The sequence below is a fragment of the Anthonomus grandis genome, chromosome 8 (assembly GCF_022605725.1).
Source record: "Anthonomus grandis grandis chromosome 8, icAntGran1.3, whole genome shotgun sequence".
In the NCBI taxonomy this organism is placed as follows: domain Eukaryota; kingdom Metazoa; phylum Arthropoda; class Insecta; order Coleoptera; family Curculionidae; genus Anthonomus; species Anthonomus grandis.
In genome coordinates, this window is record NC_065553.1 from 14,840,668 (window position 1) to 14,868,312 (window position 27,645).

A 27,645-nucleotide genomic window follows, 5' to 3' on the forward strand; every position below is an offset into this window, starting at 1 on the left:
TTATTTTCACAAATTTATCAGACTAAAATGTTTACATTTCATTCAGTGATTTTAAGGTGCTTACAAGTTATTTTGGCATGCGTTTAAAGGTATAAGTGTTTAAAAATTCTACTGTAATAATTTAGAAATTAATATGTTTCGTTAAAAGTTGATTTTAGCCATTTTTGCAACTCTAAGCCTATTTTTAAAATGGTAGGATGTTAAACCAAGCAAGCAAACAAATTTTATAGTCTCTTTCGTTGCATACTATTAGGTTGGTGCCATAATACTATTATACGAAAATATTGAAATACTTCTTTTTAACTTGGCAATGATGTATAAGTTATTAGATAAATAAATATGTTTACAAAAATATGTGTCTTTTTATGTTTTATTAATAAACTACTACAGACAGGAAATATCACATTTTGGTAAGTGGTTTCAGTCCTAAAATCATCATTCCGTTCTTCAGAACCTCTCTGGCAGTGTTAAACAGTAACAATCTTTGAGAGGCCACATTTGGATCTGCCCCTTTTATTTGTAGAGTTTTTAATGCTCTATTTATGTGATTACTAAAAAGAAAATACATTTTTATATTAAAACATATAGGTATTAATATTAATTATTAGTTAATAACATCCAGCACTATAGGGAATTATAATATTAACTTTTATTTTATTTCTTAATTCCGACAAACATACAGTTAGTTACATATGTTGGATGTTTTATTTTAATCCCAGCAAGCGATATTATAACTTAGTAAAAACAAGTGGCATCAAAAAATGATGTACAAAAATTGGAGGGTACGATACGAATTTGAACTTGCGGGATTCAAGGTATGACATCATAGCTGCAGTCCCTATAAGGTACTTGAGGGGAATAAGGCCTAGCTAAGAAAAAAATTGAATAAAGTGAAAGACTGTAATGTTAATATTTAGTTTAATACACCAAAGTGCTTATAAGGTTATATTAATTTTAACAAACTTAAAAAAATTATCTCTAAAAAAACTAGAAAACAAAAAATAAATATTAAGAAAAATAACGCAAAAATGGCACAACTCGTTAATTGGGCGAAGTTTAGCCGCCATCGGGACACTCAAAATCATCCATGTCATTGACTGTTAAGCCAATACATTCCTCATGGTACTATTTAAGACATTTGCTGCACTGCCTCATATCGGCTTGCCTGTCTTCCTCACATCCATGGCAATACCATTCGGTACTTAACTTTTCCCTGGAGCTTTCAATATCTTTATTCAATTTTGCACGACTTTTGTTCTCCTCGGTAAAAAGATCTCTAGTGACTGGAGTTCCTTTGTAGTTTAGAGCTTTTTTTCGATTTTTTTAGGTTTTTCATTAGTTTTTCTGGTGTGGGCAAAAGCTCATTAAAAGAAGTGACTTTTGTTGTTCGTCTCTTTAATTCAGCAAGAGGGATATGGTCATCAGTCGAATCCGAGTCAGAAGAGTAAACATTGGAATAGGAAAATTTGCCAGACTTGTTGGATGCCATTCCAGACGGACCAGGTTGAGGAGATTCAGGTGGACGCCTATTTTCTTTGTTGGTATCATTCGGTACCGGTACGTCTGAGAGAATTGAAGGAGCAAATGCTGTTTCTGGAATTGCCTCGGGATTTAATGGAAACAGACCAGTAGCCTTAAAACCGTTTATAATGTTACTATGTGTCATGCATTTAGACCAAACATTTGAAAGTATGATGTTAAAACGTGATTTGGTCAGCTTTTTGTTAGGATTCTGATCCAAGAATAATAATACCTCATTATCCCAATGATACTCAAATGAACGATATACAGATTTGTCGAGGGGTTGAAGCTCATGTGTTGTATTTGATGGCAAACAGTAGAGATCTATATCAAGTGAGTCTCCAACATCAACAATTGACAAATCAAGATGACAAGCTGCACGAGGAATAAGTGCTTGAGGAATTCTTTAAAAAGTTCGTTAGTCATGTAGCCTTTTCTTGATTTTTCCACTAGAGTTCCTGGTGGCAAATTATCATGTAATTCTGGCTTTAGCCTCTTTCCTTTAAAAATAATCATAGGAGGTATTGGTATTCCAAGGGCATTGACACATCCTGCAATTGTCACACTCTCTGCATGTTCCTGACGATTGAAAGTGAACACGTTTTACCCCTTTCTTAGCTAAAACGGTTGGCTGGTGGTGAATAGTCAAGCGGCATCCTTTTTCATCCATATTATAAAGTCTTTCAGGGTGATTAATTATATCAAGATCATCATACATTTTCCCTATTTTTGAAAAATGATCATCAACTATAAATTTATTAAGTTTTTGAGCCCTAGCTGGATTCATAAACTGTGCTTTTCTTTTAGAAATTACAGGATTTCTCTTCATAAAAGCATTTAGCCAGTCTTTACCAGCAAGTTTTGAAGTTGTATTAAATTGACGAGCAATTTTATTATCTTCGCAGAATCTGAATACCGATCGACGAAGGATCCGTGGAGTCACAGGTAGACCTATTTCACTAAATCTTATTATTCTTTTAACGAGATCAGCTTCTTGTTCTTCTAAAATTCTTCTCTCTTCTTTTAAAATAGATTTACGACCTAGTCTTTTTATTAGGATTTTATTCTGAACATGATTTCTAATGGTTCTTCTGGGAATATTAAACCTTGCCGCAGCCCCATATGTACTCAGAGTACTGCGTTGAACAGTTCGAACTGCTGATATTAAATCCTCCTCGCACCAAGGTGCCCTTTTAGGAGGCATGATGTTAAAAATCACTGAAAATAAAACGAGAATAGAGTTTAGAAGTTTAATAATATGTTAATAAAAACATTAATTTGTCATGAGGATAATAAGGCCTATAGCTTATTTTTATAGGCCTTATTACCCATCCATGACGAAATATTATGTAAATTATGTCGGCTAAATTTAATCTAATAAACTATTGAAATCACAAAATATAAAGTCTAACCAAAATATCTGCAGTTATAAATTAAAAAAACAATAATTATAAATACTAAAAATACTTACGTTTTTGTTCGTTGTATCTTTATAATATCACACGCGGCGACCCGTCGACACAAGTTGATGGAACTTACTGACGCCCATAGAGTAATTAAAAGTATATTCATTTCTCTATGCTGACGCCCGAAAGCGAGGAACGCGGGTAGTCCGTTCGAATGTCGTTTGTAAATGGACCAATAGGAGACGCGGACCCAACACAATCGATTTGCGATTAATTTAAAGCGGTTTTTTTGAATATAGGCCTTATTACCTGCAGGTACCTTATAACTCGAAAGATAAAATAAACAGTGTGTTAATCATAATTTGAAGACGCTTTAAGCAGTTTTAAAAATGACCTCCGACATTGATCAACAAATCAAGATTGTTGTTACATGCTCATAATTAATTCGTTCCTTTCCCAAACTGGCATAAAAAGTTTTCTGTTGCGGTAAACACTTTGACCAATGAATTAATTACCTTAAAAATCGGATCAAAGCAGTAATGCCGCTGCCACAGTTAAAATCGATTATTCTTTTACTTTTCTTCTCCACATTTATTGACAAATCTTTAAAGACACTCTCAAATATTGCCTCTCCTTGGCAATTGTTTAAGCATATGATTTTGAATTGAAACCCTCTCAAGGTCTCTCCGTAATCAAAATTAAATATGTCATTTATATTTTATCCCAAAACAGTTTTACTACTAACCAAAGCTCTTTATTTCATTCTTAATTATTATTAGATTTCTCAGATTTTAGAAGTATCACAGCAAAAGTTCTTACCATAGAACTATTTATTTTTAAGCTAACTTTAACAACAATTTTCTAACATTTGCTGACATACAAGTATAATAATCAACAATCTCTAAGACACCTACCCCATTAATTCTATCATATTATTCCACAAAGTCTTAAAATTTACAATGCTAGTTGTCAGTAATGAATTTTAATATATATATTACTCACCATAAGTGGAACAAATATGTCACCATTATACAGGCCTCAAGCTGTTCATTAGCAATATGTAAAATATCCTGAAACTTAGCCAATTCTTTAAGTAAAATTATAACCTCCTCCTCTATCAAAATATCTGGCTGGCAGGTTTTTGCAGGAATAGCTCCGCAATTTTCTTCTAAGCTATGAAGTCTACAGTGGGTATACTGTAGTTTGACTCCAGTATCACCTTTTACCTTTCAAAAGTGTTAATGTTACTTTATACAATTTTATATGCAACCACATTCATTTCTATACCTGTAAAATTTTGTCCAAATCAAAATTGTAGTCTTTTTGTCTTCTCTGCTTAAGGTCATTGACAATTACACAACTTACACCCAAAATATCTGATGTGGTTTCATCAGTTATCGGAACTTTAGTTGCTAAAAGTAAAAGTTATTTAAAGACATGTTCTCCAACTTAATTAGCCTAAACAAACATTGTTATATTATTATATATATTTTGAAACTTACTAGGAGACTCAATTTGCCTTTTAATTACTAGTTCCTTGCATTCATCTAAAATATCATTAAGAAAAATGGCTGTTCCTTTCCTAGTACTTAATCCTTGCACCCTTCCAAATTTTATGTGTGTTATCCTATCTGACCAAGGAAAGTCCATTTTATTTATAATACTTTTTAAAGCATTAAAATGGTCATTTTGGCCATTTTCAACTACATAGTACATTTTATCAAATTTGAATCTTTGAAACCGATCTATAGCTGCTGCTATGTCTCTTGTGAGATATAAAGTTGTGCCATCACTTTTTATAATTGATACTGTTCTGTCATTGTCTACCTCTGCCACCTAAAATGAGTTTGTTTTCTTTCTTTGTTCACCATAATTTATCAAAAAATATCAAACCTCTCTGCCATCCTTTAATTTTTTCATTATATTCTTTTTTCTCATAACATCTAAGACATTCTGAATATCACTTGAACTATACATAGATTCAGAGTTGTATTCATCAAATGTTACTCCTAGTCTGCTATATGACTGTGTCAACTCATTTTTTGTTAAGTCTAATATCTGTTTCCATTTTGCAATATCTTCTGGTGATTCCTGTTCCAATTTTAAAAATTCTGCTTTGGCTTTTTCGATAATATTTGGATCTTTTTCTGCCAGTTTGTTTGCATGAACATAAGATTGGTACAAAAGTTTCATGGGATCAGACTTTAATGAATCCATGGTGTAATTTAAACTATCAATTCCCACTTTTATAAAACCAAACTGTGTGCCCCAATCTCCCAAATAATTTAGCCTGGTAACTTTATTTTTTATAAACATATTTAGGTTGCTGATAAAGTTACCTATAATTGTTGACCTTAAGTGGCCATAATGAAAAGGTTTGGCCACATTTGGGGAACTATACTCCACAACAATATTTCTTGGTTTAAAATTTAGGTCAGGAAAGAAACAATTTTCCATAACATCTTTAACAAAAATTTTACGATCTATTTCAAAAGATATTTTTCTATTTGCCCTGTCACGAACTAAGTGAACATTACGAATGATATCATCAGGCTGAATTTTTAAAATGTGATTTACATTTGTTATTCCCAAATGGGTCTCTAAAACACTTAATGGTAAATTGAGTTCAACTCTACTCTTTTCTTGAGGGGTTCCTACATGTATTAGGTTTTGTAGCCGGGTTGGAGAGAATTTCATTCCCTTGTCCAATGAATCTATTATCTATAAAGAAAGTCATAACACAAATGAAAATGGAATGTAACATAACAGTAAAGACTTCAATTCACATTGAACAAAACTGCACTATATTATTAATGTAGGATTAAACCAGTGTTACAAAAATAATGAAAGAAATGACGAGGAGGCAGGAGAGTAGAAAACTGAGGAATTTTAAACCTTTGTGTTTTTAAGTTTTACTTTTTTAGCAAGTTGCACCTATAATACAATAAAATACAGTTTCACATAAGACTCACCAATGGATTAAAACAATATAAATTTTGATTTTTTTATCCTAGATCCTAAAAGATGATCGCTTACCTTGCGGCCCACATAAAGTTTTAGTTTTGTTGCCATTTTTCTTGATTTTTTTTTAGTGCTAAATACACGAGAATTTTGGAAAATTTATCATTTTCAAGGCAAATACACCAGGAATCCGCTCTTACATTACATTTTCTTTTAAATATTTTTGAGGTTATATTGACATTTTAACATATAAATGACAGCTATAGTGCTATAGCATTGGTTTAATCGGCGTTGCCTAACCCTCATAACGCAACTAAATCTTTTATACATAGGAGTATGGAAAATCATCAGAGGTCAACGATAATAAACTAAAATTTAATTAAAGCGATTGTCCTTTAATATATTAAATATTCTGGTAAAAAAGTCATACATTTTTTAGAAAATTTGATAAAAACTAAAAAAATTCATACTTTTTGTTGATTTTGAAAGACATCTGGCAACAAGAGTTTAATCAAACGTCAGTGTCAACACTGACGTCAAACGTCATTTTTTATCAGCATTTGGAACGATTGTATTTTTGATTGTCGAGTTAAAAGATTTTCTTAAAACTTAATAACTTTTAAGCACAATAATTAATGCAAAGAATATTTTTTCGAACTTGGTTTACAGAGATCAATATCCACTGCCTTTCCATCTGTTCCGTATCGTTATTTTGATGTAGGGACCGTTTCTAGAAAACACTTTAAGCGACAGACATGGCCGCTAGTAGGAAACTACAAGGTATAAAAACATTTCGAAATTCCTACTTTTTTAACAGAAAACCTTGGTCAAATACGTGAGAAAGGATGAGAAGTAGGTTTATTTGATGCAACTATTAATAAACTTATAACCCCTGAAATTCGTTAAGTCTTGGTCCTAAACAGAACCTGGATTGTTTACTGATACAAGCAATTATTCTAACACAGTGTTTCTGATTCATTCTTTCAGGGGAAATAGATCGATGCTTAAAAAAAGTAACAGAGGGTGTCGATACTTTTGAAGACATCTGGCAAAAGGTCCATACTGCAGCAAACAGCAATCAGAAGGAAAAATATGAAGGTGACCTTAAGAAGGAAATCAAGAAGTTGCAAAGACTTCGAGACCAAATTAAAAGTTGGATAGCTTCAGGAGAGATCAAGGATAAGAGCGTCCTTATGGAAAATAGGAAACTTATTGAAACTGTTAGTAAAAAATTTTTGAATAAAGCTGTACCTACATTTTTTTTATTTTTATTTTTTTTTTATAGCAAATGGAGAGGTTTAAGGTTGTTGAAAGAGAAACAAAAACTAAAGCATATTCAAAAGAAGGACTTGGAGGAGCACAAAAAATTGACCCAGCACAGAAAGAGAAGGAGGAAATGCAACATTGGTTAAGCACATCAATAGATGAGCTATCAATACAGGTTGGGCCAAAATCATAAGTTAGTCTAATATTGTGTGACATTTCATTATATTTTTGGTAGACTGACTCCTTTGAAAGTGAAATAGAGCAGCTATTGTCAAAAGGCAAGAAAAAACTGGACAAAGATAAGCAGGAAAGGATGGAAGAACTGAAAAGTAGGTTAGAGAGGCATAGGTTTCATATACAAAAACTAGAAGCACTTTTACGAATGCTAGATAATGAATCTGTGGAAGTCAAACAAGTAAGTTGAGATTACAAACATTTTTGAAATTTATGTCAAAACCAAGAACCAATTACTGTTTTTTTTATATCAATTCTTGATCAATTATGCAGTGATATCCTGTAGGATCTAGACTAGACCAACATTTTGTTACATTTATGGTAATGAATGGTGTGATTTCATTATAGTTTGGAAATCATTCTCTGGGGTAAAGTTTCCTTTATTGAATAAAAGTAATATGGAATATCATATAGATTCAGCACAGTTATTTAACTGGAGGGCAAATCAATAGAAAATATACATGAATAATAAATTAAAAATTATGAAGAAACATGTAAATTCAAAGTATACATTTACAATCTAGTTTCTGTTTACAAATACAACCAATTATATTTAGATTTAGGAAATTATAAATTTACAACAAAGTATATTGATTTTGCATTGTATTGAAAAGTCAGCAAGAAAACTAGTATGTTTAAGCCATTCTTAATTTTATTAATGATTCTGATAGCAAGATACAAGAAATGCAAAATGATTACAATGCTGACATTTTTGATGTAAAGTAACATGTATTAAATTATTGATTTAAAATGGGTTAAATTAGAAAAAACTTCAAAACATCACTTATGTAATTTTACACAGAAACTTTAATATTTTACACAATATATTTATTATATAATGTTCATCTGTACATTCTGCAAATATAAGAAATAATTTTACACTTCCTAATTAATTTTACCTTTTCAGTTTCAACAAATTTAATTTTAAATTAAAAAAATATCTACTAGAAAAACAAAATTGTCCAGTAAATGTATGACCTTGTGTTTCTCTTTTCTATACACAGAATTTATTTTGTACAACACCACTTTGCTGCCCATTATTTTTTTTTATTGTTTTGTATTGCATTCTCCCCCAAACAAAAGTTGGTCTATGTGTTTTTGTTTATTTTTACTCTTATAGTTTAGTGTATTGATTTTAATTCTTTTGATTACTTTTTAGTTTAGTATAGATTGAGGCTTCTTTGCCATCCATGCACTATAAGATTTTGGTTATTATAAAAGTATTTTATTTCTTGTAATAAAAGGCCTAATTTATTTATGTATTTATTTTTAACTTCTGAATTAGAAACACCCTTAAAAAAGCAACTTTTGAATATCTTTAATAAAAGAACAGATACTAGTGTCTGTCTATATACAATATAATTACCTACTATTGCCAATATATAAAAAAATATGATTTTTTCAAAAAAATAAATTTTTATGGAAATATACACATTTTATAAATCTAAAATAATCACAGAATTTCATATATTTTGTTGTGGAATTCTAATTTTTCTTTAATACTATTATATCTGACTCTTATTTTTTAATGAATACTAAAATGTTTGGTTTTACATTTATTCATAATGAAGAAGCAAGTTAAATTTTAATAAAATAGATATTTGTTCAAATAAACCTTGGCCTTAAAATTGTGAGAACATATTAATCTAATTATAAAATCTTGGCCTCTCTCCATATATTTTTTGGGATAACTTTGCCAAACCAGTTAATTAGCAAAACGTCGTGTTTCAGATAAAACCTATAAAAGACAACGTGGATTACTATATAGAAGCTTGGAAAGACCCAGACTTTGAAGACAATGAATTCATCTATGATGACATCATTGGTTTGGATGAAGTTGAGCTTAGTGGAGTTGGATTGCCTTCATCAGGTATTAGCCCGTTATGGTTTTGTGGAGTTTTTTGCTATTTTCTTTATGCTGTAGTTAGTTTCTGTTTTCCTTTGTTGGTTAAAAATTCTTATTTAGTTAAATTTGGTTTAATGTATATAATTGTATCCATTTGTCTGATGATATTTAAATTACTGTTTTAAGTCTCTAAAAGTTTCGCATTATATATCATTACCTCTCTCTGTTAAATTTTAAAATATCAATTTGGTACTCTTCTTAATAATCAGCACTTTATTTAATTGTTCCTGCATCTTTTTAAGTTTTATTAAGTATTTCTAATTAGTGTTTAGGAGTTGGAAGAATACAAGCATATTATTTTCACAGAGCACCTATGCAAAGATTATTCAGCAATATTTAGATAAAATGCCTTAGTTCATAACTGTCAAAATAGAGATATAAACAGATTTTTTTCCTTACTTCTAACACCTCTCTAGCTCAAATGTCTTTTTTTGTAGGTCACATATAGTGAGTATCTCTAAGTTTCAAAATTTACTGGTACTCACTATGACATCTCTTTAGTGCTTTCATATTACATCTACCTTTGTTTAGTCACTATATACTATCATTTTTTTACCTTCAAACCTTTTAGTAACTTCCTTCTTTTTTTCCTTTAATCTAAATCTACAACTCCAAATCATTATTTTAATTTAAACCATTTTCCCGTTATGTTATTCCCCGTACCCGTAGTGACAACTGACAGTATTGATACAGCAGGAACGCCCACCTCTGTGATATCCGGATCTTCGCCGGTGGCGACATCGCCCGCCCCCTTGATCGCCTCCAATGGAGGGGGCGCCGTTGCCGCCCCTATACCGCTTAACCATTCCACCGATCTAATTTTCTTACCTGAGGAGAAAAAGGCTGTGCAAAAAGAGGTGCAACCTCCCCAATCTAAGGTAGATACTATATTATACAAGGTGTTTTTGTGTTATTACTAGCATATTTTACTTGAACCCCGTAAAATTGAATGTGAGAAAGAGAACCACATATAAGAAACTGATTGCCTTATCTAAATTACGTTTTAACAGAAACATATGAGTATTAAAGATTTATTTTAGCCAAAATGTTTTTTTTTCTTAGTTAAACAGGGCACTGATTTAGGAATTCCATATGTATATATAATATTCACAGTAACTTATTTTTTTTTAATAACACATTATTGGGAAAACCACTTTTGAAATGCAGTTTCTGTTTCGCAATAATTTGATATGATTATTTTTTAATTGGTTCATAAATAAACCCATAAGAAGAAAAAAACTTATATAAACGTCACATAAATAAACGCATTTAACTAATAAAAAAATATCATACAAGGCTTTGATTTTTTAAACAGGAGGCTACGTTTTGACGTTCTTCAATTATTTTTCAATTGACATAATACATAACATTGTAACTTGTATACTTGTAACATAAATAACAAATAGTAACTTGTCAAGCGCAATTACTATTTGTTATTTAAATAAATTTGCCGCAGTTTTTAAAAGAATTTTAGTGTTTACTAAAGCCGGCCGCACACCTAAGTTACAAATGTGGCGCCACATTTGTCCTTCGACATAATTTCGTTCAACATTTTGTACATTTGCCCCAAATGCGGTACAAGCACGCACATCAGGGCTTAGTTCTGTTCCGCATTTGTAGCCATGTCGTCGTCTTCTGATGACGATGATTTTATGATGTGGCAATTATTAACTGAAAACCGAAGAAGACGTCATTACTGGGTTCAAGTCAAGTCAAAATATACTTTATTTGCTAAGTTTACAAACTTATGCTAAAAGCTTCCTAATCCTAGAATTTATAATACAAGTATTTTTTGGTTATACAGGACAAAAACAGAATACAGAATCGATTTTGATTGTACATAGAAGCATATTTTATATAAACAAAGAAAAAACCAAATAATTTTAAATATTAAAATAAATCGTTAAAATACTCTTCAATGCTGTAGTAAGCTTTTGGTAAGATTAATTTCTTTAGTTCTCTCCTAAACTTTTTAAAGGTCTGTAACAGTCCTAATCGAAAAGGGAACATGATTAAATATTTTACGACTAATAAATATAAGAGAGTTTCTCGTAAGTGAGGAGGTGGGGATTGGAAGAGATGAGTTGCCCACTTGACGAGTATTATGACTGGTGCAGGATGGTGGACTTACGGACTTATGTATGAGTGTTGCAGTTTCCAATATAAAGAGTGAGAAAACTGTTAAAATTCTTTCAGCTACAAAAAGAGGTCTACAAGAGACTCTCAGACCAACACCACACAGATACCTTAATGCTTTTTTCTGAATAGTAAAAATTATGTTAAGGAGTCCCTTGGAGCACAAACCCCAAAATGGCAACCCATAACGGATATGAGAGTCTATTAAGGCGAAATAAACTGAACGAGCAAACAACCCCCCCAACTCATGCCTGGCAATCCTGACTGCAAAACAACCAGAAGAAAGTTTAGCAGCGAGGCCTAAAACGTGGTTGTCAAACCTTAAACTCTCATCAATGAAGAGGCCGAGAAATGGACAATAATCCCTACCATGTAGTGGGCTCTGCTCATCAAACAAAAAACCCTCTACATTACACTTAAAGACCAGAACAAAAGTCTTATCCACATTGAATACAAGCTGATTGCAGATGCACCACTCTTTAATTTTGTGAAGGTCTTCTACTATGAGAGATCTGACTAGTTTTTGATCTTTGTTATGCCACAGAATTGTAGTATCATCGGCAAACTGAACCACTAGTCCATGCAGTGATAGAGAGCTTAAGTCATTAACGTATAATAAAAACAAAATAGGACCCAACACTGACCCTTGAGGTACACCACATTTAAGATGTGCTATCCCTGACGAAAATCCAGATGCAACCACCCTCTGTGTGCGGCCAGACAGGTATGACTTCAACCACCCCAAAGCCACTCCCCTAAATCCAAATCAAGCTTTGACAGCAGTATTCCATGATCCACACAATCAAAGGCCTTGGACAGATCACAGAACACCGCTGCTGCAGCCTCCTTGGAGTTCATAGATCACTATAATCACTATAATATATATCATATTCATCACTATAATAATGGTTGTTCCAAAAAGGGAAATTTTGAAGTATCAAAGCTATCATTAAATCATGATGATGAATCTCAAGCTTCCTATAGAATGTTACCTGCAAAGTGTGGTCATGTAATATTTCTTTACTTCCTGAATAAATAAAATGGCTTGTGTAATATCGTTCTTTATTTGTATTTTAAAACGTGACACGACACGCCGCAACAAATATCGGACAGGTTGATTATCCGGGGAGTAAACACAAATGCGGTGTGGCTTCAAATGCCGTTTGGGAGCAAATGCATCTTAGGTGTGTGGATCCAAATTAAATAACACGCGCGCGCTAAATTACGATACATTTGTGAAAAATCATTTGTGGCGCAACATTTGTATCGTAGGTGTGCGGCCTGCTTTAGAGTTAATATTAAACTCATATATGAAATATTTACCAATTAAGAAAAAGTTGATATGTCGTACGTTATATTTCCCCGCATACGTACTTTAATTAGACAAGAAGGTGGCAATTTGGAACAATATGTGTTTTTATATTTGAATAAAATTATTAACCTAATATTTTTTCTGTTTGTTTACCGTTAGTAATATGAACTTTGACAAAATATGATGTCTTATGTCAGTTGGAAAAAAAATAGGCGTGTCATTACAAAGTCCCCTGTTATTGAATAAATCAAAGCCGTTTGTGCTATTTTTATTGACTTAGTTTTTTCTTTGTATGGGCTTATTTATTAACTAATTTAAAAAATAATCATTTAAAATTATTGGGAAAAAAATAATTTCAAAAGTGGTGTTCCCATCAACGTGCTATTGAAAAAAATAAAGTAAAGGCCAAAAATACTGGTTTGGAAATTTTAAATAGGCCTGTAAAAAGTTCAAATAGTAATAAAATACCATAAATATAATTTTTTCGTGATTACTTGATTAAAAATTAGAACTTTCAACGCATTTCGCTGCTTTCCCACAAGAGTGGCACAATTCCAAATTTGGCATTTTTCAGTAGAGGCAATTAAAGTTTTTTCATAATTTAATATATTTTGCTATACAACTACTTTTTAATAAACGTTAAAGTTGAGTTTGGTTTAAAATAAGTATTATCTTATGTATATTTTTAATAATAATATACTTCTAATAATAACTACTATAATACTTCCCAGAAAGTTAGATACCTGATTCAAAAAAAGTAGAAGTGACGTTTTTCCACGAAAAGGATACCGTAACAATAAACAAAAGCTTGAGTCACAAAATTAAAAATGAAACATCAAAGGGCATTTTATTTCTATTTATATAAACTTATGTAGTAATTTTACAAATAGTAATAGGCGAACACTAATAATTAAAGTAACTTAACTTAAAATACATCTACTTTAGGTTTTAAATCAACAAATTTAACAGAAAAAAGTAGAAAAAAAACAAAAATTTTGAAATTTATTGACGATACAAAATAGTCATGGTTTATTTGATCATCTATCGCAACTAAAGATTATTATAAAATTCATAATAAAAACGTGGCATAACATTTTTTGCGATCAATGAAAGTATACCTTTTTTCTTAGCCTCCGTAATTCCAGTTTTTTTATTTGAGGCATGTTTCAGTTCTATCTCATTAAAATCAGTAGACGATCGTCTAGAAAACATATTTACACGAAAATATGACGCATCTTTGTACGAAGTCTTATAAAAAAAGTATCCAATGTGCTTTTTACGTACTTCAAAAAGTTTGATGTCGGAAGTTTTCACCAGATCGCCATTTTCATTTTCGTATAATTCTTTTACACCCATTTGCTTCGATAAATCTTTTAGATCGTGGAAATCGTCATGACTCATTTCTTTAACTACATAGGGTTGCCCAGTTTTTTTCGCTTGCCTTATTAATGTCACGTACTGATCAGGTGCGTAGATAGCTGCGGACTTTTTATATCTCACAATTTGTTTTTCAATCACTGAGTGTATGTTATCAGCATAGTTTTGGGTATGTCCCCTAATTAGGTACTTATGGGAGTTATTGAACTAATATGCGGCAGTACTGATACAGCGTACATGTAAAATGCAAATAAAAATTTATTTTTATTGCAGCAATTGTCTGTATAAAATGTTACATCAATCATTTAATTTTTTTCAAGGAATGCCTTTTCCTTTAGTCCATTAAGATAGTTTCAGACGCATGAGCCAATTCGTTAGCCCCACCATTTGCCTCACCCTCATGCCAAACATAACACACAACATCATTTTTTGTAGAGCTGACAAAAGTCAAATTGTATACATTTAACTTGGATGTATAGTAGATGGAGGAGGCATTTATAATCTGATAATCATGATCTGAATGGGTACTTGAATCGCTAAGGAAACAACTAATTTTCAACATGGGCTCTTCTATATTATGAACTTCTAAATTTTTTTTCGTTAATTGTAGGATTAAAGATGATCTCCTTTTTGACATTGTGATAAAGCTAGAAAACCTAAAAATGAACAAAGTCATGTACAACAATCTTGGAATAGTTATATATTATTTGTCAAAAGCTTGTGTGTAGCAACATAAAAGATCGGTCAATATTTAAATTAATCTTTGGGTTTTTTTTAGCCCTATTTTACTTTTCTGATTTCGACAAAAATAGCACGGTATATATTTATTTAAAAAAAAAATATTACAGGCATAAACAATTTAGGTTTTATTATTAATTTAGGGCAACAAGAATTAATTTATCAATAGAGTAAATAATAATAAATTGGATATTTTTAAGATATTTAGTAAAATAAAATTGGTGGTATATAAATATTTTCCAAAATTATTCAAGGCTTAATTCTACTTATTAGAATTTATCCTTAAATAGCATTGGTACTATTTTCTTCATTAGAAAATTAAGAATTTTTGTGCGCTAAAGTGATATAGACTCACAAATTTTACAAAGAAGACTGTCTCAAATCGAAATGTTACCATGTAGCATGCATTAGATATAGAAATATTACTTATTTTTTCGGACTAAAACGACACAAATCGAAAAAACAATTTTCCTCGAATATATTGAAATATATTATAGTCACTTTTCATTTTGCGACGTTTTTACTGTAAAAAATATCACAAAATGTAAAATGGTTTCGACACTTTTTGAGTTGTGACAATATTTTACGAAAATGTACGATATCACGTGCACAAATGTCACGACGCGACTGAATTGGTACGGTCTTCCACACTATTGGCGGCCGAATACCGAGAAGTGTCGAATGATCCTAGTGACATCTAGCAGCTATTATTCAAAATTAATTTGTGTCGGTTTTGCTGGTAAAATAGAACGGTTTTTTAATAATATTGGTTCGAAAAACCAAAAATTGAGAAATTTTGAATTGTGACGGTTTTCTCGGAAAGCAGCGATTTATGGCACTCTATTTTGAAATTTAAAAAAATATTTTTTCTGAGTTAAAAAAAAAACTAGCAAATGCGGTATCATTATTCTCAGAATATTATTTTCTATAAAAATATGTAATAATATACCATTTGCCTCATTTAAATAAGAAAGTAAGTGTCACTTCCTGTTAAACCGAAAGTGATGGAAAACAATAGAATATGTCAAAAGATGCTCGTATAACGATTCCCCCTAACAAAAGAAACACAAAACGTAATGAATATGTTGTTGCTAATAAGATGTGTTGCCAACTCCTTGTCATGTATAATACTATCAAAATTTGCCATAGTTAATTGGTTGAGTCATAAATTAATTAAAACTAAGTATACCAAATGCTCCTTGCATTTAAGAAAAAATTAATTGAAGGAAGTAACATTAAATATTTGGGCAGTACCATTGATAAAAACATAACAAACAAATTATGGTTCCTTGGTTTCTAAAACAAGAAAACATATAAATTTTATGCAATTCAGAAAAAAATATTTGATAAATTTAATTTATAAAGCTCTCATTGAATCTATTCTGTCTCATGTATGCCATAGTTGTTTGGGGTGGTCTTTATTTAAATGCACTTTAGCTCTAAATGTGTTGAAAAATTACATATTATATTCCAACAAAATAAATACCTTTAATGTAGTGGTAATAGATGGTAATTAAAGATTTTTGGAATTTGACTGAGAAAATGTAGTCCTGAAGTTTTGCAAGGTTCTTCCAATTAACATAAACAATGTCTTTGAGTCGCTTTTTTTCTAAATAGATTTGAAATTATTATATCTTTTTTAAGAGGGACCTAATCCTTTTGTTATTGTATTCAATAGTGATACTTGAATGGGATTTGGTATTTGTTTATTCCAAATTAGTATTTTAATCACAGGTTTTTCTTTGCACAAGGTTTTTTACAAACACAAACAAAAGCTGCAAATGAACCAGACATAACAATTAAACATAAAAAACCTACTAGATGTACCGATCCCATCTGATTACAACATCGTTTAAAAAGAAGCAGAAACTACTTAAATACAAGAAAATTGAAGTTCAGAGATTGTGGCAAATGCAGACTATAGTGGTTTCAATTTTGATCGGTGTAACAGGATTGATTTATGCACCTTTTTTTCTCACTGATCTTGCACGTCTTAAATTTCTGTCCCGATTGTGTTAGTGACTGGTTTAGTTGTTTTAAACAGGTAATTCTTGTATTTACTATTTAAGTATTCACGACAATCTGAAATTGGCAGTACATTCACATGAAGAACTGACCGAATAACTGGCACCAGCAGAAGAATTTATTGATAACATGAGAGTGAAATCTGGAATCGACATGTCCAGAAACTTTATTTATTATTTTTTTGTAACCCAGGTACATTTATTTTATTTATCCGACCAAATTAAACCTTGGTAACCGCGGTAGAAAATAGAACAATCTATATTAAATAGTACCGCAATGTAAACGGTTTATTATACAACGTAAAGGCGGATTTTCTTAGCCAGGGTATCTTTACGCTGGTAAACTGAATAGGAAGTTTCACGTCGGCAGAAACGGTTTTCTTATCGCGGTGTTCATTTATATTTTCCTCGTTAATGAAGTACTTTTAATTTATTTAAGCATTATATACACAAGGGCAATACTACAAAATTTAATGAATATATGCGGCGTATGATGTATTCGACTTTTTCTGAATGCACCCTGTTTTATCATTATCACTGAATGCAGTCGGGCGTGGAAAGTATATTATAGGAAAACACTAACTTCACATTCCGATTAAGCAGTCTCGGCTTATTCCTACGGTCGTATTACGTAGAACGCAGCGGACAAAATACGCTGGCTAGGAAAACCCGCCTTAAAGCGGATTGTATCAAAAATACATTTCGGACATATCATTTTTTTAAAAAGTAAAAAACAATATTATTTTGACAAAAAAATATTCTATTTCAGCCAGTGAAACCAACCGCAGTCCGGGCGTCAGTATTATCACTCAACACCAGTGTTAACTCTGTCCTGAACTACAGTAGTGCTAGCGCCGCCTCTACACCAGCCGGTAAAGGTACATTTTTATTATTATGTTTCACTCAGTTTTATTAGAAACATTTTTTTTGCACTAGGCAAGTAATTATTTCATTTTTCAAATGGTAAAAATGGAGTTAAACGGGAGAGAGTGCTGCATTGGATAATAGGCCTAATTTTGTTCTTCAGTCCTAGCTCATTTAAAAAATTAATTCTTTCACGTCGCCACAAGCTCATATAAAGCATCATGATAAGGTTGATTTTGGTTTAATTTACACAGTCTTGTCATAAAACCGGTAAGAAATCTGACAAAAAAAATTTAACCGAATTTGGCAAGTGTTTATTGGTTTAAGACTCAGGAATCCGATATAAATATGTTCTTTGGGGAAAAGTAGGGCTCCCAATCTAGCTTTGGTCGAACGTACTGTTTCCGATCTTTGTACAGGATTTGTGATTTATAGTTACAATTATTCTGTGAATTTTGGCGTTAAACTGGTAGTAAAACATCTGCCGCATTAAAATGGTTGCGCGACGTATTACCTAGCTCAAATTTCTTTTGCGCAAATTGAAGAGATATTTTTATGACTAAAATGGGTCTAAATGGGATTGGTATTAGTCTATAATTTATTTACGATCCATCCATATGATTCCTGCATTTTTTCTGATAGATTTTGCGAAGACTCCAACCCTGTTATCTAAAATATTAGTTTAGATTGTTTAGAAAAGAAACTTTGGCCTTATAGTTTATTTGAGAAATGTATAGAGTAATAAATCAGAGAATTGCGTCTAGTTTTGCTCAATTTCGTGCTCGTTCATAAGTGTAAACTTTATTATCTCTATCATCTTTATCAAACTCAATGATCCTATCGTAATGAGATTTTATAATCGTACTAAGGGCATGGGTAACAAAGACATGGAGAACTTCGTAATGGGGTTTTAAACATAATAGTATTTGCTCTTAGGTCATAGTATTAGCAATAAGTATTATAAGAATAATAATAAAATCGGGACATGCACTGCAAGGAAAAGATGTTCTAATAATTCTCCAACATCAGTGAGTGAATAAGTTACTTTCAATATACACGATTACTTGAGTTTTAATGTGCAAGAAATTGGTAAAAAATGTTTGCCCGAATTTTGATTAAGCGTAACCAAGTGACAATTTTTCTTTGTTAACCCAAAATCACTTTTACTGAAAAGCGATGAAATTGTTTACTGTCAAAGATGTTTGAGAAGTTAAAAGCAGTATCCCTAGGAACAAAGGAACATTTATATAGTAAAAAAAAAGTGGCAAGACAAAAGTCAGATCATTTTGTTATTTTCTGCCACTCTTGATTTCTAAGCCGTCTAAGAGAAGGTTGAGGTTTTTAATTCTTGTATTCTTAGTTTTTTTGATAAAAATGTACCATACGTTAAGAATAATACAACAAAACGGAAGAGTCCTTGGATTACAGACATTTGCAGATTAGCTGTATTGGAAAGATAGGAAAAGGAAACAGAAAGGAAAGAGGGTTTTTTAAAAGATTTGCCAACCTTTCAGTCATTCAATATTTTATGAAATATGCCGCAGAAAAATCTAATATAGCTGTGCTGCATTTACCGCCATCCTACTGAAAAGTAAAGCGATTTGTAGCACGACAAAATACGACTATAAGCCGTTAAGTAAGTGACACTAAAATGGCCAGAAAGAATGGCCAAAAGCAGTACAGCAGATCATTAAGTACCAGGAAAAATTTGGAACCTTGATACTCTGGCCCTTTAACCACAATGTTAAGGGGTGACGACAATTCTTCAGATGACGATGAAGAAAATAATCTAATGTAATTTAATTGTTGTGTAATAATATATAATATTAATGTTATATCTATATCTAGTCAAAACTTAAAAGAATTTTGCAGTGAAACCAATATTGAATTATGAAAGGGGCATGAATTATTGTTGGGTCACCATGTAGTCCTTTTGCATACAAAATGACATTTTATTGCTCTCTACATTTCTGAAACGTAGTATAAATACTTAATATAATGTTTTAAAAAGTTAGATTTTTTAATTTCAAGATTTTCTAATGGAAGTCAAAATGTATGTGTGCAAATTTGGGCCTTTTTTAAAACCTCTGTAATTTCTCTTTTCCAAATTATAATTTAATGTTGCCTTATTACCCAGTACATGCCATATTACTTATAGGTGCGGGTAACATGTTTGATAGTGAGAATTTGACATTGAAGTGTTTCACACGGCATACTCATATATTTTGAGCTCTTAAAGGCAACCTTCACATTGAGGTGAGCACATGAAATGTATGTTGTCATATTCCCCACAGTAGACTCTACTTTTGTTTCGAATTTACGGTCTTCTAAGAAGGTAAATAAAAATAAGCAAAATTGCCTAAATCAAAATAATAAGGTTGCGTACTGTTTTCTTATAAAATTTAATTTCGCAATCTAGGTAAGACGATAGCCGCATCGAGCACCCCGAACAAACCTACCGTTACACCAGCAGCGCGAGAACCTTCACCGGTTATGACAAATATGACAACGATCGGTAATTTTGCTGCCGTGGCTGCTAATAACCTTAACAAAACAGTAAACACCAGTACAGAGGCGCCACCAGCGCCGACACAGCAACAACAGACTGCACCTTGTCCTGCCCCAACGGCCCCGAAACCTTCCAACGACGTAGCACCCACCACCGAGAACATTTTAAACCAAACAACGCACCTGCTAAATTCGGTCACTGCGCCGCCTCAACAAGTACCAACGGTACCTGAAAACGTTCAAACGATACCTAATGGAAGTGTCGATGAAAAGGTTAGATTTCTTTTAAATATAGCATACATTTTACATCGTTTCAAGAACTGATTGATTTAATTAGAGAGTGTAAAAATAAATCTTAGGGAAAATTAACCGACATGAGTACTTAATGTTAGTTTCTGAGTTTGAAAACATTAAAAATAAAATAAATAATAAAATTCGTGCTTTAATCGTTACTTTCAAACTAAATGAAAACAATATATAAGCTAGAAACATTATAAAAAAACAATGGGACTTTATTAATACCGTAATAAAAAAGATAAAGTAATTATTGGTTTATTGACAATTAAAACTAATATAAAAAGTCAACGAGATATCGCTAGCAATTTAAATAAATATTTTTACGTGGTCGGTAAAACTATTGTTAAATATTTGGAAAGGTAAATTGAACAATTAAATGAAGTTTTTTCTATTTAAGAAGTCCACAATAACAGTTCTGTTTTCTTATCACTGACGAAGAAGAGCTATTAGAAATTATAAAGGAACTAAAACTAAACTGCAGTTAGGGATGTACACAATCCTGGAGATTACATGTTACCTGTGTTAGTACAATTATTCAATAAAACCATTCAAAATGGAAGCTTTTCACAAGAATTAAAAATCAGCAAAATTATTCCACTTTTTAAGTCAGATGATAAAAATAACATGAACAATTATAGGCCTATTTCAGTGGTAGGTGGTATACTCTAAGAACTTAGAGAAAATCATAAGGAGGACAATGCTATTCTTTATTAATACCCATCTACTGACTGAGGAATGTCAATAAGGTTTTATGAGGAACATTAGTACACTTGATGCTATTGTTGATTTCATGGACTATATTTCAAGCGGTTTAGATAAACGACCAATAGTTATTGCAGTTTTTATTGACTTAAAAAAAAGCATTTAGTGTAGTTAGCATAGATATGCTTTTAGATAATTTATTTAAAATGGGACTTAGGAGTGCTTTAGACAGTCTCATTGAGATATCTTTATATTAGTGCTGCCAACCGAAATCGATTTTTCGGTTAACCTATTAACCGGTTTTCGGTTAACCACGGTTTTAGTTAATTAAAACCGAATATAAAGCAAATCGGTTTTCAAGTAAATCAAATACCGAATAATCAATTTTCGGTTAACCGACGTTTTTGAACTTTTGACCAAAACCAAAAACCGATTAGGTGGTTAATGGATTGTTGGTCGACTATGACCGTGATTTTAAAGGCAAACTAACCAAATCAAAAAGAAAAAACGGCTTTGTTAAGTCAAATTTTGGTTAGCAGTGAGCAGTTTGGGTTGCAGGATTCTAGAATATTTATTGGAAATTGACTTTGGACAACTTAAATAAAACTCTATAAATTGATTAAATTAATACATATATTTTTTATTTTATTTGCGTTGAGCAGAGAAACAGAGGGAAGTCGAAGTCGCGTTGGGGAATTACCAAACAAATTATATTATACAGAACTCCGAATTTGGGTTTTATTTCATAACTGGGATGTGTATCAACAGATGTCGCTAACGCTAATATACTATGCTATAAATATTGCGGGTGGAATTTTGATTTTAATTTTTTTGAGGAAAGAAATAGGTACATAGGAAAAAACAGTTATATATATATATATATATATATATATATATATATTTATTTTTACCTTGGTGTTTTGTTGTGTAATGTGTAATATTACATTGTTTAGCCCTCACTTGGGGTTACGTCACAGTTCCCGAAAGAAGTTTTTTTATTTAATTAAAGACTTATAAAGAAAATGTTATCCTTTTAACTGTAGTTATTCTAGTTCACCATGTGTAAAACACATATCACAGCTCATTCATAGTAAAATCCAAATTGTCAAATTGATAGCAATCAAAAACCGATTAATCTATAATATCTTTTCCGAATAATTAACTATACATTTTTATTTTTAGGTTGATGAGGTTTTTCGATTTTAAAAACCTTTTCGGTTTTGAAAAACCGTTTCTGGTTTCGAATAACCGTTCTCGGTTTTTAAAAACCGTATTTGTTTTTTCGGTTTTAAAACGAAGTTCTAATAAACGGTATTAACCGAAACCGGTTTTTTTTTTTAAACTGGTTTACCGGTTTCGATTTTGGCCGGTTTTTGCCAGCCCTACTTTATATAATAGAAAACAATAGATAAAACTTGAACATATTGTTAGTGAATGGTTGTCTAGCACCTATGGGGTACCACAGGGGTTAGTTGGATCTTTGTTGTATAGTTCTTATGTATTAAATTTGAATTTTGCCAATTTAAACCGTCCTGGTGTATACAGGTAGAAATAAGTCAATTAATAACAATCTAAATATTAGCATGAATGGTATACCTTTGGATAAAGTGTCAAATGTATAATATTTAGGTTTTAAAGACGAAGATTTAAATTAGTCACTACACATAAATAAAATATATATACTGATAAAATAGTTTCAATGCTATCTGCTTTATATAAAACAGATTACTTATTTAATAAAAGTAAATTTCAGCTTACTAGTTCAAGCAAAATTTATTAAGAATTAAATTTAAATAGACTAAAAGAAATCTTAGAAGCAAAACAATGCAATTTATTTTAGAGAATTAATAATAATTTACAAGAATGAATAACCTCCAAACGAAATCACTAAATAATGTTTATCAGGTTTCCACAAAAACGATTATAGGTTTAAAAAATCCAATTACAAATGCAATTTAAAAATGTATTAATTGCCCTCATTATATAAAAGATTTAAATAAGTATAGTTTTGTTAAAAAATTAAAATATTTAAAAAATGTACATTAATTATAAGCAACATTACAGTGTATACATATGTTTACATATACTTTTGTTTTGTTATTCTTGGGGCCACTGTTTACAAGTACTGTTTATACACAGTGTTTTTCAAAATTGTGTATAAAATTTGTATCGACTTGAATAGACTCTACCAAGTTTTAGACCAAAATATTCCTAATTAAAATATTTCTCTATAGTATAATATGCTACAGTTGCTTGACAGCAACCAAATGACCTATTTATCTGAATATTAGTGTGTATAGGGTAGAGGAATATTTTATGTTTATTGAGTAATGTATTCTCCCTGTGTAATCAAATACCTATATGTATTTTCTAAAAACCAAACATGCACGCTCAAGAATATTAGATATATTAAACACGGCAGTATCTGTCTATATGTTTTGCGACCAATATGGTTAATAACTCACATATTTACTAACTTTAGATCTCAGAGGGCATGTCGACCCTAAAAACCATGGCCCAGCAAGTGATAGATAGGGCGGGACTGGACTCGCAACCGCAACATCAACCCCAAGTGATCCTCGAACCGCCTCGGAGTCAGAACCAGGCGAAAACGGAGGCGCATATTCCGCCTCTGCTTGGTGTCGCACCTTTAGGGGCTGTACCGCTACAGAAAGAACACCAGCTGCAATTCCAATTGATGGAAGCGGCTTACTTCCACATGCCCCATCCATCAGATACGGAGAGAATACGGACGTATCTGGCAAGGAACCCGTGCAATACACCTTCTTATTATATACAAGTAAGATTTTTGTTCTTTCTTCATGACTCTTGAACATTTGTAGATGATTTTGTGTGTGCCCTGTTTCTTTTGTATACTGGTACTACTAAAAAAGAGTTAGAAATTTAACAAGGCTTAACTTAGAAAGAATTAATAATGTAATAATAGATATATCTTGAAAACTTTTACAGTAAACTATCTGAGGTTCATCGTAGATGATTAATATTTAAATATCAAAATAAGTAATAAAGTCTTTATTAAGAAATTGCAAATATATAGCTTCAATCTTACTAGGCGAATTCTAGCCTTGGTCACTCCGAAATTACTCATCCGAAAATTGAACTAAACATACTTTGAATGAGATCTTAGTTATTTCTGGAAAGAACTATTTATAACACAAATAGAAAGTCATAAAACACTTACCACTAACTAAAATCTTATTTTATTCTCGACACGTGTTTCGCTAACTATAATAGCATCTTTTGGAGAAGATTAAAACTATAAAGGAGTTTTGGTTAGTTGTAAAACTGTTTTGTGATTTGAGTGTCACACCAAAGGTTCCAAAAAACACAAATATAAGAATATGCATATCCACTGCCAGAACATTCGGTTTTCGCACCTTTTGTTTCAGTTTCATATTTCCTCACTTTGTCTGTTTTGTGTCAAAAAATGCATATAAAGCTTTCTCTCTAAATATTCTGACTCAAAAATGGTTTATTTTGTTTCCTTTATTTTTCTTAATTATCTCAGTTTTATCATATTTTTTAGTCCTTTTTTTATTTTCTATAAAATACTGCCTAATTGGCATTGGTGTGGTTGTTAACATTTCAGAATGTTGTTTATTCTTTAACGCTCTCCTTTTATTAGAAAAATATTTGATATGGTTCTAAGATGATGCGCCAGTATTTCTTCATGCAGCTACCATCGTATATGTATCTCTTCTTTAAAGGACTGTAAGGTATGCCAGCTTACTGAGATACTTTATACACTGAAATGCCTACTCTTCTTAGAACAGTGATTGTATTTTCTAATATATAAACAGTTCAAGAAGCATGTTCCTTTCCGAAAAAAAAGAAGACTATCTAAATCGACGTAAAAATATAATGTGAAAGCTAATGAGGTAACAGAAGCTCTGACTGGTAATGTTGAAGTAATTAATGGGAATCTTGATGTTATTGCACAGCTGTCTGTCTGCATGAGCATTCTTTAACCTTGAATTCTAAAAAATCTGTAGGCATCCTCTTCGGTAGCAAAAAAATTGCAAATTCATCGAAGAGAATGTGCGGTTAATCATCAATAACGAACAAATTAAAATTCAGAAATTTGGGGTTTGAATTTGGATCAAAAGTTGCGATTTTACGAACATATTGTCCTTATTGGAATTGGTTGTTGGAGTGTTGTTAATGTTACAAAATATTAGACTTCGGTTCTTATTCAATTCAGTTATTGTGCACATATTTACGGACCTTGGCTTGATACAGAAACGAAAAATAGAATACAAAGAGTACAAAATTAATGTATCCAATTTATTTATGAAATCTGGAAATATGAGAAAAGATATCTTGACACATCCTATGCCTAAAACTTTCTTTGAGAGAAGTTTTCAATACAACATAATTATGTAACTTAAGCAATCCTCTGTTTCAATCAAATTATATCAAGACGTTTAAATATGTTCGATTTAAAAAAGAAATTAAATATTTATTACTAAATAACATTGTATATTCAGATTACAGGATGGTACATTCAGGTTACTTAAACTAAGGTAAAATAACAAGAATAAAATAAATTAAAAAAAAATAGGAAATTATATAAAATTAATAAGAAAATAAATTTATAAATATTTGTATGGTTTATAAAGACTAAGATTGAAGTTCATCACCCCTAGACTTAAGTCTTAAATTAAAATATTTAAGACTTTAATTTTTATTAAGATTTAAATATTGAAGTAGTGGAAGAGCACCACTACAGGTGAACTACTCCATATTTATTGCAGCTTTACTCGCTGATCGTCATTTTGAAAACTAATAACTAAATTATGCAATTCATTTTATTCATATTTTAACTAATTGGTCTTTTGCTAGTAAATGAGCATAAACATAATGTCAGCTTAACTTCATGCTGATCTTAGCGCCGATAGTCAGCAGTCTTTAAGAAGCGGCTGAGTATTTACGATCGCGCAAATATAACTAATTGCCGTTTAATCACTAGCGCTCTCATTCCTACACGTTCCCCTAGACGTAATGAAATTTCGTTAATTCATTGAATGTTAACAAAAATACATAACAAATTAAAAGTCAATGTGGGCAGTTACGATAGTACTGGGTTTACTATATTATATTACAGTATGCCTGCAAAACGCGCCAGTTGAGTATAATAAGAAGAACAGTAAAGGCATTAAAAAAAAATCTTTAATTTCAGACTCCGCTATTTAACTCAGACACGCCAGAGTTTTATCAAAGACTTGGTACAGAAACGCTCTTTTTCGTGTTTTACTACATGGAAGGCACAAAGGCTCAGTATTTAGCCGCGAAGGCTCTTAAGAAACAGAGCTGGAGGTTTCACACAAAATATATGATGTGGTTTCAGAGGCACGAAGAACCGAAAATTATTAACGAGGAGTACGAACAGGTACGCTGCCATTTGAATTTGTACATTGCATAATAAACCAGTTTTATTTTTAGGGTACCTACATATATTTTGATTACGAAAAATGGGGTCAAAGGAAAAAAGAAGGCTTCACATTTGAATATAAGTATCTAGAAGATAAAGACCTTAATTAAAGTTGTATAGATTTTATGTTATTATTTATATAAAAACGTCTAAAACAGTAAATTTGTTTTATTTTTCTATGTGTTCCCAATTAATTTACTAGTGTCATCACAGCAGATTAGTACACAAAACGCCTTAACTTGAATGCCTCAAAGTTTTATATTACGGATCTGCGGTATGCTGTTAACTAATATAGTTGTAACTATGTTGACTAAGCGAAATGAATTCCAAATATTCTGATTCAAACTTGCATGTCGCACACTCTAAGAAAAGTGTAATAAGGCATTAAATAAAATTGACGGACGAAATAAAAGGAAATTTCATATGACTACAAATACAATAAATAGTGAGCAATTTTGAGAAATTTGTCTGCTCAATTGTATTCAACTAAAATGTTTAGCATTTGAGCTCTGTACAAATATTAGCATTTCAATATACAAATATTAACAACGTCTTTTAACAAAAAAATCAAGGAGTTTGCAGTAATACCAGTTTATTCTTGAGGCTCTATAAATGTTATTTATATGTAGCTATGTTTATTGTACATATTTGCACACAGATTTAAAAACTAGGTGCAAGAAATAGTTTTTTTTTTAATGCGTTATCTTAAGAATTTATGTAGATACGATTATTTGTATAAATGTACAAAATGGACAATAATTCTTCAGATATCGACATAACAAGAAATGTAAGTATAATATATTTTATTTTCATTATTTTATGATTATATATTGGGCTACTTCTTCCTCTATAAATATTTGTTAATCTGTTGAGTTTGTATCGTATTGAATAAATTAAGAAAATTATAAGAAATCTACATTTTCAATAACAACTAAGGTAGC

The 27,645-nt window shown here is 31.2% G+C and overlaps 2 protein-coding genes across 5 annotated transcripts; one reads left to right on the forward strand and one right to left on the reverse strand.

The window, feature by feature from the left end:
* Positions 1–352: 352 nt before the first annotated feature.
* On the reverse strand, positions 353–6,131 carry LOC126739331 (probable arginine--tRNA ligase, mitochondrial). The gene is made up of 6 exons (XM_050444970.1): positions 5,964–6,131; positions 4,821–5,648; positions 4,430–4,763; positions 4,215–4,339; positions 3,930–4,153; positions 353–551 (listed from the first exon to the last, which is right to left on the reverse strand). Exons 1-6 carry the CDS (start codon positions 5,997–5,999, stop codon positions 401–403), a joined length of 1,698 nt encoding a protein of 565 aa, XP_050300927.1. The 5' UTR covers positions 6,000–6,131; the 3' UTR covers positions 353–400.
* A 302-nt stretch (positions 6,132–6,433) lies between these two features.
* LOC126739556 (CCR4-NOT transcription complex subunit 3) lies at positions 6,434–26,866 on the forward strand. Of its 4 annotated transcripts, none has more exons than XM_050445302.1 (11): positions 6,434–6,740; positions 6,876–7,108; positions 7,174–7,329; positions 7,390–7,569; positions 9,120–9,258; positions 9,964–10,172; positions 17,651–17,759; positions 20,165–20,526; positions 23,735–24,052; positions 26,453–26,662; positions 26,716–26,866. In XM_050445302.1, the coding sequence occupies exons 1-11, from the start codon at positions 6,734–6,736 to the stop codon at positions 26,812–26,814; spliced, it is 2,022 nt and encodes a 673-aa protein (XP_050301259.1). In that variant the 5' UTR covers positions 6,434–6,733; the 3' UTR covers positions 26,815–26,866. The 4 variants fall into 4 exon arrangements, with proteins under 4 accessions (XP_050301259.1, XP_050301257.1, XP_050301258.1 ...); XM_050445300.1 differs by having other exon boundaries at positions 6,434–6,668; XM_050445301.1 differs by having other exon boundaries at positions 6,434–6,668; positions 17,651–17,753.
* Positions 26,867–27,645: the final 779 nt, after the last annotated feature.